The sequence below is a fragment of the Columba livia genome, chromosome 2 (assembly GCF_036013475.1).
Source record: "Columba livia isolate bColLiv1 breed racing homer chromosome 2, bColLiv1.pat.W.v2, whole genome shotgun sequence".
NCBI classification, from domain to species: domain Eukaryota; kingdom Metazoa; phylum Chordata; class Aves; order Columbiformes; family Columbidae; genus Columba; species Columba livia.
This window is the reverse complement of record NC_088603.1, coordinates 156,825,696-156,842,769: the sequence shown is the minus strand read 5'-3', so window position 1 is coordinate 156,842,769 and position 17,074 is coordinate 156,825,696. Positions and strand designations below refer to the sequence as shown.

Below are 17,074 nucleotides of genomic sequence, written 5' to 3'. Positions count from 1 at the left end.
AGCTAAAAGCAGGATGGTTGTATTCACATACTACTACACCTCCAGGAACCGGACACAGTCAGGATCATGGTGCAGTTGTAACCGGGCTGTGTAGAGACTTCATGTCAAAAACATGGGTTCATTGTGCCTGGGACCATATTGACTATGGAGCTGTGTAGACCCACGTGTGTGGTTTACACTTGAGCTAATAAGCCTTGCCAGAACAAAGTCAGAAGCTTCACACAAATGCCTGCAGTCAAGATCAATAGCTCATGATAATGATGAGTTGTCATATTAAAATGATGGGAAAATTTTATGTAGTGAAGTGTCTCAGACTAGTGGTTTTCAGTAAAGGCATGGACCTAATAGATTGTATTCAGAGGAGGGTCACAAAAATGATCAGAAGGATGGAACAGCTCTTCTTTGAAAAGGCTGAGAGAGTGGGGGTTGTTCATCCTGGAGTACTGGCCTATCCGGGGAAACCTTATAATAGACTTAAGATATATAAAAGGGCTTATAAAAAAGATGGAGAGAGGCTTTTTACCAAGGCCTGTAGTGACAGGACAAGGGGCAACAGTTTTAAACTGAAAGTAGATTTAGGCTGGAGATAAGGAATAAGAAGTCTATGATGAAGGTAGTGAGATGTTGGAACAGATTGCCCAGAGAAGCTGTGGATGCCTCATCATTGGAAGTGTTGAAGATCAAGTTGGATGGGATTTTGAGCAACCTGATCTAGTGAAAGATGCCCCTGTCCATGGCAGGGGGGGTTTGTTAGATGATCTCTGAAGACCCTTTCCAACCCAAACCATCCTATGTTTCTACAGTTCTACAGTTCTATGGTTCTATGGTTCTATGATTCTATGAATAAGTGTTTTGGTCTGTACCTGTGCATATTTTCTGCATAGCGATTAACGAATTATACAACATTTTCAGGATGTTGTGTCAATGCAAACAGTAACTATTGATTTCCAGAGAACTCTGTTTTAATCTCTCCAGGACTTGTCACAGTTTGAAGTCAAGTTTGATTTTGAGTTTTTGGTCTGAGCAGATTAGACCAGGTCAGAATTTTGTTCTGGCTTTTCCCAGCAAGGGCAAAGTTAATCTCTGAAGTGCTGTGTTTGTGGGCTAAGATAAATACCTAAGTACAGCTGAAGATTTGTCCTACTGCCTGATCAATGTCTTATGTTTACACTTCTGTTACGGACAGGATTTGACCTGATGGAATCATTCAGTGTGAAACAGATTTTCGGAATGAAAGAAAATGGAATTCAGAGTGCTTATGTGCGACTTGGAAGCTTCCCTGTTGTTCAGAAAACTGAGTGAGTAGCCTGTTTTTTCACTTCATTTTCATCTGAGCCTCTGCTTTACATTACTTGGTTTCTCCAGGTTAACCTTGTAGTAGTTATCTAGTACCTACTGCTGCTTTGATCAGCTCTTTCAGTTCTGCTGGCACAGAATTTATACACCAATCTCTGCACCGACTACCGGCCCCATCCTGGCAGAGTATAAACTGTTTTCAGTCTATCTTGATGATTGTGAGGAGCAGTATCAAGAAATCCGCAAAAGAACTTAAAGTTTATTAAATAGCTTCTAAAAGGAATATTTGGTAGCAGTTCCACTGGGATATATATTTGCTAATCACAAGAGACCAGTTCCTAGTAGATATTGTTATCATTTAGCTAATGTGGGTTTTGGCCTCCTAAAAGAATGAGCAATTTCTAATCCTGTGTCAACACGGATTCACTCCTTGGAACCTTTTGTGACCTAAGGTTGCCAGTTGTGTCATAGTCTATCAGAGCAGTTTCTCCTTGGGTTGTCACTTGAGTTCCGCTAGCATTAGCCTTGAAAAGAGCGAGTGCATAATTTCACTGAGTAACAATGAGCCATAGATCGAATTGTCATCATTAACATTTTCGCAGTAAATTTCTCTGTGCTGGTTTGAACTCCAGCTTAAAAAATCAATAGTAATTATTTTCCTTTCTTATGGATGAGGGTTGTTATTTTTTTTATTCTGTTTTAGCTCTTTTGCTCAGCTCACTGCATCTTTGGGTTAGTCCTGTGATGTACATTTGCTTGATTTCACAATATTTTTTTCATTCTGGAGCCAACCTGGATTTATTTGCCCTTGTCCTCTCTTCCTCTTTCTCCATATAAACACACAGTCTCTTTAAAAAAACAAAACAAAACAAAAATAGTACCAATATGATGTACTGAAAGGAAAACTGTTTGTTTTAAAGTCCATAAATGATGTCATGTCGCAGGGTAAGTAAATTCATGTTCAGGGAGAAAACCAGCCAACTAAAGACACCTTGATCTTGATAAGTAGCATATAGATAACTGGTGTGCGTGGGGAAGGGAATAAACCTATTTTGTTTGGCTCACAGCAGTCTCTGGGTAGAACCTTTTATTGCTGCGGCTTGTAGCAGCTAGTAGTAGTATGCTTTGTCACTGTAAAGCATTACTACCAAGACTTCATAGCAAGAAGACCTTGAAGTGAAGAAGTCCAGTTTGCACTTAAGAAACTCTAGGAATGTATCTGAGCTCTGTGTGGCAAATAGGACTAGTGCAATCCTAGGGTGTAGAAGCAGGACTGTCAAGTATGAGCTGACTACCTCCACATCAGGCAACTCAGTCACCACTGCTGGGATGCTATGGCCAATCCTTGTTTCCATAATTCAGTAGATAGCAATGGAGTGAATGAAAATGTAAATAACTGGGAAACAAGTCTAACAGTGAGAAATTCAAGAAGTGCAGTGTAGTTAGGTAAAATTAAGAAGTACTTTGCAAATGAGGCTGTCTCACTATACAAGAACCTCTGAGGAACCAGAGCTGTGTCAAAGGTCTTTGGTGCTAAGGGTAGTGGCAGACTAAAAGTCAATGGCTATCCATTAATGACATCAAAAACCAGCATGGAAGAAAAGCATGCTTTCAATGATTAATCTAATTAACCACTGGAATATGTTCACACAGATTACAGAGAGCTGTCCATTTACATTCCTTTTTCAAACTAAGAGTCAAAGTACTTTATTGTTGTTTCTGTTGTTTTTTTCCCAGAAAGATGGAGGGAGTGAAGCCTGACCATCCAGCTATGATGACTTTCTGTCTGCTCAGATTCCTTTGTGAAAAAAAAGTTGTTTCAGGAAGATTAGACCACTGCAAATGAGATTTAGGATAGACCTTTTTTGTAGCATGTAGGATAGTGAAGCACAGAAAGGAATTATGTAAGGAGGTTGTATCTATTCCATCATTGAGGTTTCTGAAGTACTGAATGAGAAGCCAAACAAATATTTGCGAGGACTGTATGGGTGGGATTGATTCTGCGTTGTGACAATCTTTCTATAGCCTTTTATTTTCCTTTTACCTTTTTCCCCCAGCTTGTCATTCTAAGAGCCTCTGGTGATGTGATGCATATGGATATGAACTGACTTTCTCCCACCTTGTTTCGGACATGACAACCACTAATAGTCAAGGAGTTAAACTGAATATTAGCAGTTTTTAGCTGCTCTAAAAGTGACCAAAATTCTCCAAATCATTAATTATTCCCTTCCTCATCAAATGCAGGCACCTCAGTGATTGTTGTTACATTCAGTGTCTTTAATGAGAAATAATAATCCTATTTTTCTTCATTGTGTTATTATTACAGATGTGGGATCTCATGCTTATTGTCACAGATGTATGTCAAATAAAAGCATGTAAGAAAGAGTCTATATATTGAAAATGGGCAATGGCTAAAAGAGTCTTCTGTCTGGTTATTATAATGTTTTCTTTGTAGAAGTTGTGATTCACCTAACCTTGTAGCTGGGTTAATTAACTCTTAGACTAACCTGCAGCTCTTGGGGATTTTCTTGTCTTGGAGTTTTATAACAGCATCTTCTACAATCCATCCTGTTGTCAGAATTATAGACCAAGGAGCTGGCAGAGTGCTCCCTGTAGGTACCAGGCATCCAGCAAAGCTCCATAATATGGATCATCAGTTCAATTCAGCCTTGGCTGAAAGAAGGAAATAAAACATTTCTGAGGACAGCAGTTCCTGCCCTTGGATGCCTAAGTAAAGCTGAGCTTCTAGGTGGGGATCACTTTTTAGTGAGGAAATAAATGAAAACTCATCAACAGAATTTTGTTATTTATGTAGTAAAGCATCTCTGTAAAAGATGCAGGAACCAAGGACTCCAGAAGCAGCTTTCACCATAGCTTCAGAGCAACAAGAATGTCTTTAGATTTGCTTTTGGCATGAAGCCTTTCTCTTTTGGGGACTTGCAGCCAGTTCTTTGGCACCTTTAAAAATCAGTTGAGTGTGACAGGTAATAGGTCATTATAGCTTTCTATCAGTTTAAATCTACCTGATGGGCCATTTTTCAGCCTCTGTGTGACATGGCCAGACTCAAGAAGATATTTAGGTGCCTAACTCCCAGTCATTTCTGTGGGCACTGAGCATCTGAAAATGCCTTCTGAATTTAAGCTCACATGGTGATTCTCCTGTTCCCAGCTCAGACATATCCAGAAAAACTCTTTTAGCAGAGATGCCAGCAGTTGGCTTTTCCAGATTTGGTTGTAGGTTTTCAGGCCCAAGGCTCAATGTGGTATCTTAGAGGAGTAATTTCAGCCACATGCTCCTATACCTCCCTGCTCAGCAAAGCAGTGATTCCACAGTTACAGCCACTGCCTTTAATTTGTACTTGGAACCAAGCACACATACATATACAGACCTTAAAAAACATTAGAGAAAGGCAGCATTGAAAGCATGCGCCCTGCTGCTGTTGATATGACAATGGCAAAAGTATGATGGATAATTAAGAGAGCAAAGGAACCCCAGAGCTATAACTCCACTACCTTGTACCACCGCTGGGTTAAAAGGAACCATTTCTCTGCTTGCTTTTCATTCAATAGGAGGCTGGACTTGGTGGTGGGCTCTGCCTTGGAGAGTAGTTCAATAGGGCTGTCTGTGCCTAAAATGTGAATCAGAATCTTAAAGGGCGGGACAGAGAGGGAACTCATTAAACCCATTTATGATGGTAAAGTCGGATGGTGAGAAGAGAGTGAAGGTAAATGCACTAGGCATGTGTGCTGAAATGATAGAGTTTGGAGAGCTGAGCCATAGGGAAATGTCCCCACTGGCAGCACTCTCATGTAGAAATGTCTGTGTTTTTTGTTCAAGAGGATGGAGCAGAAAGCAAGGCCTTTTCAACTGTCAACATTGCCGCTTTGCTGAAGTTTGCTGAAAGGGTGGAGGAAAACAGCCAAAACTGTCAGTGATGTTAAAAGATGAGACATGCATCTTCTTCTCTGACAAACTTGGACACAAGGAGTGTACAAAGCCATTTTGACATGAAATTTGCGTTAAGGCATGTCAATGATGGAGACCTGGCAGGCTGCCCTTTTGAGAGGGCTGATGTGGCTTACTCAACTCTCTTTTGCCAAACATCCTGTAGACTTTCTTGGTGTCTTTCAGTGCCACAGTCTTGCCAGTTGTATTCTCTATGGCAACTCTGCCACAAGACTGACAATCAACACACTTATTGTTTTGTAATGAAGGAAGGGAACGTCTAGCTATTTTGTGTGCCATGGGACAAATGGATGCTGGGATGAGATGGATATGTGACCAGGGAGGGCTAGTTGGTGAATAGCTAGTACCAAGATGTAAGAAAGCATTGTCTACTCTTCTAAGGAAAGGATTTTGTAAAGGAACTAGTGGGAGCCTGGTTCAGTTTTCTCTTGTTTTGGAAGACTGCCAAGAATGCTTGTGTCCTCAGCTTGAAGACCAGCTTATAATGGTGCATAGACTGCATGGGCATTTTATATAGCAAAAGCCACAGTAGTGGGAGAAACCACAGTTTTCTGAATTTTTTAACTTGGCTGAAAAGATAGTAAATTCAAAGCACAAATTTAAAGATGACTGAATATTTTGGCATTGGGAAAGACTGGTTTTCAACCTTTGCTGTAATTGCAAAACAAAGGATTTTGGAAATTTTGAGGATTTTTGCTTTAAGGACTATTAAAAGGTATTTTTGTTTGCCTTTCACTGTGCCAGTTTCTGCATAGTAATGGCCTGTATCACATTTTTCTTAAGAGGTCTTCATTGTTTCGCTACTCATTAATTGCTGCCATTGTAGTTTTGTTTTGTTTTGGTTTGGTTTTGTTTTTTGTTTTGCTTTGTTTTGCTTTGCTCTGCTTTGTTTTCTAACGGGTGCTTATGCCTGACTGCTCAGATGTCCAGAAGCAATGACATGATATTTAGGAAAGGCCTGTTTAGGAATGATCAGAGGAGCAGGCTGTCTTGCACATGAAGAACAATGAAGTTAACTGGGACTCTTTGGATGGGAAAAGAGATGGCTTAGAGTCATTATAAGCAAAGTTTGCAAAATCATGAATGGCATAAAAAATAGAAAAAATAATAGGTTAATTGTGTTGTCCCTGACAAAAACTGAGCTATGTCCTAAACAAACAGGAGGAGGATGTTGTGGATATAATAGTTTTACCTGAGTTCAAGTGGAGACTGGAGAAAGCCATACAAGATAAATCCATAAAACTTAATTAATGTAGAAACTGTAGTTGTCTCTGAATTTGACCTCTGAATCCCAAAGAGTTGGAGGTAGGAGGTATATATTTGTTCTGTTTGTTCTCATTCTTAGGCATGCAGTAATAACTAGTGACAACAAAATAGTGACACTGAGTTAGTTATTCCCTCTTTCCAGCCCTGCATGCTCATGTTATGGTATTTTCTTATGTGGCTGAGTCAAACAGTGCTGGTTTTGGTTACATCAGACTTCATCTGGATCATGGTGTCACATGGAGTAAATTTCTGCCTAATGCATTTGTAATGTGTTTGTAATGTGTGATTTGAGAAGGTTCTTTTGCTCTTCCACACCATCAACCAAGGAATGCATGCCTTCAGCAAGCATGAGATATAATAGCAGTTTTGGGGCAAATATCACAACATTTGTTGCACAGTGTTGTTTGGTACATTTATGTAGGGTTTCAGGTGTGCCTGCCCATTGTCAGATGTTGCAGGCCTCCAGTGCATCTAGAGAAGAACTGAATGATTTACAGATTGCAAGAACTGAAGCATCAGGTGAAAACCAACTGCTTTGACATGATGGATACTAGACTGCAGTTTTTCACTATTTCTTATTTAATTTGAGAGCTTCGCCGTTGGAACATAAGAGGGCTCCTTAAGGACAAAACTACCTAGAGAGCACAAGCTCATGTTCATTTCTCTGCAGGCTGCCATATACAGCAGATTTTGTAGGAACTATATGATACTTTTGGGAAGCACTGCTGGGACATGCAGAAAGTTTTAGAATTTCTGTTCTTCACTGCTAAGCCTGATACCTTTGCTTTCTTTTCCCCTCCCCTTGCCAGGGATGTATTTCCACAGGGTCTGCCTGACGAATATGCCTTTGTAACTACCTTCAAATTCCGAAAGGCTTCCAGGAAAGAAGACTGGTATATTTGGCAGATTATTGACAAGTACGGCATACCACAGGTACGAGGCCCTTTGCAGCCAGCAAGAACAGCCTTGGTTCTATTTTGCTGCATGGACCAGCTTTCTTGCCACAAACTCCCACTCCTCTTTCCTTGTGGACTAGGAAAAATCCCTTTGCTTGTCTTTAAGTTAATTTTGTTGAAAATCCTTTACCTTTAATTCAAACCCTGGAGGAAGGTTTGCATAGACCTTGGTTCTTGTTAGCATGCAGATAGATGTGTTAGTTGGAAAGTGGGAAGAAAATATACCATGTTTGCTCTTGAAACCACTTTTGAGTTTTTGGTTGTTTTGTTGAGGTGGTTCTGTTTAGGGAAAATATTTTGTCTGTTTGGAAAAACATAGACACGCAGATGTGCTATAGAGCAGTGTCAAGTTTTTGCACAGATTTCCAGATATAAGCATCATAGTTTGCCTACTTATGACTTGGATGTAATACCTAATGTTGCTCCATAATACTGAGTCCTGGCTGCTGCAGAATTTGATCTACTGTTTTTTGTCAAGTAGTCTCACGTTATGAGAAGAAAAATACCACTGGGGTGGAAAAAAGGGCTGTCAGTTCCTATACAGCATGTTCTTAGCAACATGCTGTAGTTTTGGGGTTTTAATGTGCTTGAGAAAGGAGTAGTTTGAATGGGTTGTATGTTTTTCTGCTCAGTACAAACATGGTGCTGATGACATTACCCGTGACTCTAAACTGGGCTGTTAGCATGAGCTGACAGGTTCAGGTAATGCAGTATTGCTGCTTTGGGACTGGTATTCAAAAGGATTTTGGGAATGCACAGTGAAAGATAGGTGCAGCTTGAGGACTTAGCTGAGTTTCAGATGAAGGGGAAAGGTTACCATGAAAGTTATTATCAGCTGCACTTTGTTAAATGAAATACTGTGCTAACATGTATTCCTGCTCCCTGCAGAGTGAGAATACGCATATCACTCGACATCTCTTGGAGACAGCTGAAAATCTGAACTGCTTAGGCATGGAGAGCAAAAAGCACTTAGAGAGTCTCAGCAATGTTTTCAAAAATTCCTTAAACTGTGGTGCCAGAAGCTCCTTAGATCCTCATGAGCCTTGTTTCCTGCAGTCAGTGGCAGTTTAACCACTACACTGCAGACCTGCTCAGCTCACAGACTGCAGACACCTCTGAGCTAAAGCTGATCCGAGCTGGCATTTCCAGCCAGCACGGTGCTCAGCTGCTTGGAGATGTTGGGTCAGATCTGGAGTCAGCCTACTCTGGGTCTTACATCAGACACAGCTTGCTGCCAATGTGGCCAAGCTCCTTTCCAGCCCTGCAGCTTGCAGACACACTGTTTGCTCCCCTGGCTCTGCACTTTGTTCCATTCTCTGCTGCTTGCTGGTAGCTGCCTGACTTTGGTAAAAGAGGCAATCAATTTGTAAATGAACTAAACGTATAATGACTTCAGAAGCCTGGTCCATAGCTTGCAACACAGTGCGGGGGGGTGTAGCTGTAGTTTTATGTTCAAAGCATATGAAATAAGGTGTGGGCAGTGCTACAGCTCAGCAGACTGGTTTTCATACCATGCAATGAGGCATTTGCCCCATGGGACAGTTGAGGACATATGATGGGACTAAAGAACACAGAGCCTGCTGGGAAATAGTGAAGAGCACAGGACAGAGAGATCCAAAACCTGTTCAGTTTTGCCCATCTGCCTTTGGGGAGATGCCCAGGCGTTGTCTGGGAGGCATCAAGGTGGCGTATGCTGAAACCATGTCAAAGATTGTACTCAGAAGAGAAGGCTTTAGATGGTCATGGGTCTGCATCCAAGCATGTGCTCTGCCCTGTCTTATTTACTAGAACAGGTGTAGGTTCCCTATCCAACTTCATACTGCACATAAAACTCTGTCCCCTGCTCTTTGTTTGTGCTTCTCACCACATGCTGTACCATCCCTGACTTTGGGGTGTCAGTCACGATGGAAAGCAGGCAAAGGAGGAAGGAGAAGGCTTTGTACTTTATTAGCAAACTACTTCTGTCTTCTTGCAGGTTTCAATCAGACTGGATGGAGAGAACAAAGCTTTGGAGTACAATGCCATTGGGCTCACCAAGGACGCTGTGAGAGTTGTCTTCCGAAATGCACGAGTCGGTGATCTTTTTGACCGTAGCTGGCACAAAATTGCCCTCAGCATTCAGTCAAAGGCTGTCTCGCTTTACATAGACTGCAGACTGGTGCAGATGCTGCCTATTGAAGATAGGGAAAATATTGACATTCAAGGGAAGACTGTGATTGGCAAACGCTTGTACGACAGTGTCCCTATTGATGTAAGTACCGTGTGTGCCAATTAGAGCTGGGGTAATGTTCGACATTGGGTTGCACAGTGCAAATGTTTTTTTTGGGGTTATGTTGTAATTGACCCTTTTCCTGAAGCAGCATCACATAAATGTTACTTCTCATCATGTACAAGGCTTGCTGTCTTTTTATGTGAGACTGTCGGTATCTCTGTAATAGGGATTAAAAATGAGAAATTCATTTCATCTTTCTGTCTAGTCCCAAAATGTGCCATAGTTGAAATCAGAGACAAAATCATCCACAAATACCATCAAACTGGGTACTGAACTCCACATGCAAAGGTCTTTTTCTGTCTGATCTTGGCATTATGAATGATTCCATCTGTGCAGGAAGAGACAGGGAAAAAAAAAAACTTGTTAACTCAGAATAGTCATGATATATTCTTAGTTCCTTGGAGAAGATACTTGGTATAAAATGACTCATGCTCCAGTTGAACTGAAGTTGAGACCTGCAGATTGGACCTGAATGTCCAGTAGAAGTGTTAACCCAGTATAATCTGTGTGTGATTGGTGTTTTGAGACATGTGCAATGGATGGAATGTGCATGTTGAAAGTGATAATAGCATTTCTTATGCAGGGGTAAATGGTCTGAAGATGCAAGGCATAACAGGAAAAAAAAATATGTCTAGACAAAATTCTAGGAAGGATGGAGGTCATCAGAATATGTCTTCTCAGACAGGAATTTGGCCAGGACATGGGAATTAGTATGCCTCCTTATTTATTTGACAACCTGCACCAGAATTTCAATAGGCATATTCAGGGTCTCATTAGTTCAGCACTCTTGGAGCATACTGAGATATCGGTCCATTATTGATAGAGAGAGGCAGATATTGACTACAGGATCCATAGAATCACTATGAAGTTAGCTCCATCTGTTTTTTGTTTGTATTCATCTGCACTGTTTGTATCCAAGCAAAAGGACACACAGTTTTTAATAATTTACTGTCTCTGAGACTATTGTCTCACTTTGTCTTCTAGTTTGATCTTCAGCGGATGGTTATTTACTGTGATTCTCGGCATGCTGAGCTGGAGACCTGCTGTGACATTCCCTCTGGACCAGTAAGCTTCTTTTTGTCATTTCTTCATTTTCACATGAACACTCTTCATTGAAATCTATTACATAAACCAGGGAATACATGACAGTGTGACATTATCATTTTTTAATGATAGTGAATAAAACCTAACTGTATAATTGGTAATGTAGCAGCACCAGAAGAGGACCACTGCAGAGGGATGAGTAAGAGGAATTTGAAGTTTCCAAGTTGCTCTTTCCTTGTCAAACTGTCAGGGAAAACATAACCCTGAAGTAATGATGGAACAACAGAAATTCAGCATGAAATATTCAACATGCTTCCCACTGGTTTTATTTGGGAAGAGCTGAAACGGTACTAGTTGCTGATTATTTTCCTGTGCCCAGCTCTCATTAGAAACTTTCACTCTGCTTTCACTCTTCTCCCCTCGATCCTCGTTAAAGAGATTCATTGTTCATTTTGCCACATTTTCCCCTGTTGCTTGAATGAACGACTTTTGCGGGATTTTGTTCCTCACTAAGACTCGTTTAGCTGTGCATTATCCGGTAATGCCTATGCGGTTTCTCTAGAGCGAGTGAAAGAATAAGCTTTCTAGCATCAAAAGCTTCGTCATGACCTTGGGTGTTTGGGTGTAGTGCCAGGTGACAGTCCTGACAGAAGCACCTCCCCTGGAAGTGAGACCCACTGTTGGCAACGAGCAAGTTGGCCACCTCAAGACTGTCAACTGCTCCTGTCCTGCTGGACAAAAGGTGAGTGTTGAGATGAGCGTGTTTCACCTGAGGCGTGCTGGATAGGTTTGGAAATAGGGGTATGACACTGTGGAAGTGAGTTAAAGGGCTGTATTTTTTTGTGAAGCACTTAAAGACCTAGCGGTGGAAAGCACTTTGGAAAAGTGTTTTCTCTTTACCTGATTCAGTGATTTTCACCATGCTGGTAGTCCTAGTAACAACCTTGAAAACAAAGTGGTTATTCTTATCCAGACCAGTTATGTGCATCCTTCTTCAAATAAAAAGGAAGAGATTCTGGAGGTAAATGTAGCCATCTGAAAAAATCTCATAGCTTTTAAAAGCAGTGTGCTTGCTTATATTGGCTGTGACTGGGACCTCTGAGAAACCAGTTTCATTATCGTTGCTCTGCAGAGCATGTCAATTTTAGTCTGTTTTCTACTAAAACCTAAAAATGCTTTTGTTGTCCTCAGTTGTTGTAGGACTGAGCCCTCTGCTTTGCTATATAATGAGAAGATCAGTTTGACTAATCATGTTGGTTTTTTTTATTTTTTTGTCTTAGGGGGAAAGAGGTCCAATTGGTCCTGAAGGTCCTAAAGGTCAAAAGGTGAGCAATATGTGCTAGCTCATTTGTTTAATAAAAACAACAACAAGTTTCAGAGTAACTTCAGGAGTTGAAGATTTTGAGAAGGATCAGTTTGGCACATGACTGAGTTCAGACAGTTTTGGATGAGCCTGGGACTGCAGGAGACTCTGGCCATCTTCTATCTTTGCTCTAGACTGGCATCTGAGCTTCTCTGTTCCTGATTTACATCATTCTTAATATAAGCTTGTTCCACAATGTTTTCAAGTAGCTTCTAAATTGGTCTTTTTGCAAGTTAGTGTTATTCACCAGGTCAGGCACAACTTTTAGATGTCTCCTGGAAAATCATGTGCTGCTTCTGTGCTGTGCCTTGCTTATTGGTACCATATATCCATAGGTTAGGTAGCAGCCTCCCAGTCACAGTCTATAAAATTTCCTGAGACTAGGCTAAAGGATTAGCTGCAATTTGTTATCCTTAGTAAGACTGTCTGAGTCATGGTATTAAATATAGGCCACTTTCCTTAGTATTCTTCTTCCTAGATAGCAGGGTAGGATTGTGGTTGGGATGTCTGCTTCAAATTTCGCAGTGCAACCTCTGTATTACTCTGCATATTCTTGAAGCTTCTTTGATTCGCATTTGTGTGAATTCAACATACACATTTTCCTTCTCTGCTTGGTTACGAATAGAGCTCTGAGACAATCGACTTAGAGTGAGCACTTGTACACAAACAAAACAAAGATTCACAACATTGCTGAAGAGGTGAAAGCTGGTGCTGCTGGTGGTTCCCAGTTTCACCATGTGTTTGATTAAAAAGGTTTGGGGAAGAGTATCTTCAAAGCTGCCTGGTGAAAAAAGGACCTGGGGGTGTTGGTCAACAGCAGCTGAACACGAGCCAGTGTGTGCCTAGGTGGCCAAGAAAGCCATCAGCATCCTGGCTTTTATCAGCACTAATATGGACAGCAGGACCAGGGTAGTGACCATCCCCCTGTCCTGGGCACTGAGAGGCCAAACCTTGAATTCTGGGGTCAGTTTTGGGCCCCTCACAACAACAAAGCCCTGGAGGTGCTGGAGTGAGTTGAGAGAAGGAAACGGAGCTGGGGAAGGGGCTGGAGCACAAGTGTGATGGGAGCAGCTGAGGGACCTGGGGGGTTCAGCTGGAGAACAGGAGCTGAGGGGAGACCTGATCTCTGAACTGCCTGAAAAGAGCTTGGAGCATGGAGGGGGTTGGTCTCTTCTCCCAAGTGACAAGTGACAGGACAAGAAGAAATGGTCTCAAGTTGCACCAGGGAAGGTTCAGACTGGATATTATGAAAAAATTCTTCTTGGAAATGTTTGTCAGGCATTGGAACAGGCTGTCCAGTGCAGTGATGGAGTCACCATCCCTGGAGGGGTTTGAAAGACTTGCAGATAAGGTGCTTAGGGACATGGTCTAGTGGTGGACTTTGCAGTGTTAGGCTAGTAGTTGGACTTGGTGTTCTTAAAGGTCTTTTCCAACCTAAATGATTCTATGATTCTATTCTATGCTTGGGAACAATTTTTATTCAAACCTATTTCCATCTGAATAACTTCTGCAAATTCAGTCACTGAATTTATACCTGTTGGTGAATAAACTAGTTGCATTCCACTAAAGGTTGCTCATTTATTAAGAAACACTGTGGGAGGGGAAAGGAGAAATCTCTGGCTCTTAGAAGAGACATCAGCAATGTGTTGAGACATCCTCAGCAGTGTGTTGTGCGTTTTTTGGCAAGACTTGATCTGCTGTATGCAGGGAGAAGTTTTGGGGTATGTTTTCTGCTGGCGTGAAAGAACATGGGCTTGTTAATGCTCAGATGTGCCTGACTGAAACTGCAGAAAATGTTTCCTTATGCTTCCACACATATATAAATAGCAACTTTCTATTTTAATATGTGACAGCTTAAATAATGATGGGGCGTTTTGAAGAATGGCAGAGCCATGAAGTTGCAGAAGGACAATGATGATAATAATAAAAACACCCTGCAGCAACATCCCATTGTCTTTCGCTGCTTTGACAAGGTCTATGTGTTGGTGAGGATGTCTGTACAGTGTAACATTGCATGTTGCTGGGTTGCAGGAGATAGTAGTTGAGTACAAAATAGCATATACCCAAGCACAGCATCAGCAGGTTTTCCTAACAGATCCTGAAATGGCTGTCCCACTCGTGCAGGTGGGTTGCTGAAGAGCTCTGCAGCTGTGTGTGGCTTTTCCCTGGCTGCAGTGGTCTGAGATTTGTATACAGCCGAGGCAGGTCACAGTATCAGCGAGCTGGGGATGATGCCATTTAAATCCAGGCTCTGATGATAATTTGGTACAAATGTGATGATTTGAGACAAATGACTTAGCTTCTCTATCTGTTAAATAAGGCATTTAATAGATTTTGCTCCTGACTTGCAAAGAAGTTGTGATTAAATAACATGTAACACCCTTGACAGCAGGTCCTGCATTGCTATTGCCAGGGACCAGCTTGTCACAGTCTCTGCTCTATGTGCAGGAACTAATAACTCTCTCTTTCTCTCTCTCTGCAACATTATCAAGCTACCCAGGCTAAAATGCTGGCCATGATGAAGAAAGTGTATGCTCTTTGCAACTCCCCAGTATTACCACCTGGTACTTTATTAAGGAAAGACTAAGGCCCCACAAAAATACAAGTGGCTTCTGCATTGTGTGGTTGTAAGTGTCTATAATATATTTTAGGATCATTCAACTTGTTTCCTCATTTCTAAGTTGCAAGGGTTGTGTTTTAAAGCTTCGTTCTTGTAATGAGGAGGGCTTTAAAGCTTTATTAAGGTAACAAATATCAAAGTTTTCCGTTTGTTACCTGAATCCAAGAGCCAGGACTTCAAGAAACACTTAAAAATACATCATAAGATCTCCACTGTATTCTTAATTAAAACAAACTAACAAGCAAGTACAGCATAAGAAAAGACCAGGCATTAATTGACTAACAGCAGATGAAAGTAAACAAATGAACAAAGAAAGAAATTATCAGAAAAATGTGGAAACAGAGTGGCATCAGGGCTCTAAGTCAAAGTTAATTTTTCTCTATAGATGTCATCACTGCTGAGCTTCTTTTATTTGTCATGAATTGCAAAGCTGAAATCTACCCCTAAATAACTGGAGCCCAAGTGATGTTTAGGTAGGCTGAGGTACTTGAGCATTATCTAAAATTATTTTACAGGCTGATAGTGAGAAATGCCTTGTGTGAGACTATACATTCATATAAGAATTCAAGAAAGCAGCTGGTTCAGCCGTATCAGAAAAACAACACACAGCTGGTGGGCATCACGTGAGAAATGAGTCCCACCTGGGGACACAGATAGGGAAATAAGTCAGCATTAAAATAATAAAACAAACCCTTTTCCCCCAAACAGGGTTCTTTCAGGAGGTTCACAAAGGCAGGAGGACTGTGAAGCTCCTTCTCTAAGCTAAGACAGTTTTGGGTTTGGTTTTATTTTGTTTACCAGTAGTTGCTGGAGGCTTTTTCATTCTTTATTCAAAGAAAGAATAATGGCTACATGGTTCTTTCCGTTTTCTTAAAAAAAAAAAATGTTTAGTTGGAAGGTCTGTTAAGTGAATGTAGATTTTACCTATCTGGGTTGAAGACAGAGAGACTGGTGTTCAGGCTTTGCCATCCTGAGCTCCCACAGCATATTCCTTCTTTTAGGGGAGGAGGTTTGGACAGGCTTTTCTTACAATACCATCTGTCCAGTGGAAATATTTGAAGTGTATAACTAGTATGGGAAGATAACAAGTTTCTGTTTCTCTCTAAGTCTCTAAAGGCAGGACAAAGCAGGAGTGCTTGCAGTTATTAGAAAAAGTGAAAATAAAATCCTTCAGAGATGAGCACCTCTGCCTCAGTTGTCTATGCTACCAAACTCTGGGTAATGCACAGAGACACAATGTGCATGTTTTAGAAGGAGTTACGGTAAGAGATGGTATTGGAGAATAGTGAGATGGGAAACAACTATGGAAAAATTGACTAACATGCCTGAATTGGGGTCCTGTTGATAAATTACAGACACGAATAACAGCTCTGCATGCTGTATTGTTTTCAGGCAGCCAGGCTGGCTTGCTGGGGCACTGGGCTGATGGTTAACAGGATTCTGCTCTCTTCCAGCACTGCCATTGATCCAGGTTTTGAGTAAATTACTTCTCTGAGAGATCCATTTTTGTCCACATGATAGTAATGACATTGCTTACCTGCCTTTGGAAAGTTTGTGAAGTCCAGTGTGTTAGACATGTTCTAGCAGGATGCATTTTTTTCTCTAAATTAGAAAGGAGTTTTGATGTGCTTTAAGTGAATTAGAAGAGATGGTTGCATAAAAAACTTTTGCTAATTTTGCCACAGGTTACTTGAATTGACCGTGACATTGGTTTTGCGTATACACTACTTGGTCTGTGAGATTTCTCTCTTTTGGCAAAAAGCTCATAAAGGTTAAACAAAGAAACTTTCATGTTTCTTGTTCTTTCATAAGCCTGTCTTTTTCTGAGGAAAAGAAAGCATGATCCCAACAAATATTTCAGTGTCTGGTACAGCTAAGCACATTTTGGGGGCATAGATCAGGACAAATTTAATGGAGCCACAAAATTAATTCCTATTGCGGTCCATGTGGGAAGATTTGGTGTGTGCTGGGGTCATTTGACTTGTTGCTGCTGTGGCACTGGAGGGTCCTGCTCTGTGTCTGAGACTTTTTCAGCTTGATGTCTACACTGAGTCCAAAGTGCCTAAACTCCCTACAAACAAAAGACAATAGGAGGAATAAATAGGAAAGGACGTTGTATTTGTTAGTGATGGATGGGGAGCTCAGCACAGCGTTATTTCTGGTATGTGCCTTTAGGGTGAGAATCAGGCAGGAGCCAGGTAGAGGTGTGTGGGCAGAGCCTTCTGCTTTCTGGCAGCTCCTGATGCTAAAGGAATTGAACTCTGCTGTCAGAACCTCCTATATCCTTAAA

The 17,074-nt window shown here is 41.2% G+C and overlaps 1 protein-coding gene across 4 annotated transcripts in view; it reads left to right on the top strand.

The window, feature by feature from the left end:
* COL22A1 (collagen type XXII alpha 1 chain) overlaps positions 1-17,074 on the top strand; it is a 229,422-nt gene that overhangs the window by 84,403 nt on the left and 127,945 nt on the right. For all 4 annotated transcript variants that reach the window (XM_065054479.1, XM_065054478.1, XM_065054481.1 and 1 more), the window contains exons 5-10: positions 1,187-1,298; positions 7,339-7,462; positions 9,461-9,736; positions 10,742-10,822; positions 11,430-11,543; positions 12,082-12,126. In XM_065054479.1, coding sequence (XP_064910551.1) covers positions 1,187-1,298; positions 7,339-7,462; positions 9,461-9,736; positions 10,742-10,822; positions 11,430-11,543; positions 12,082-12,126 — 752 coding nt within the window. The remainder of the gene's footprint in view (positions 1-1,186; positions 1,299-7,338; positions 7,463-9,460; positions 9,737-10,741; positions 10,823-11,429; positions 11,544-12,081; positions 12,127-17,074) is intronic.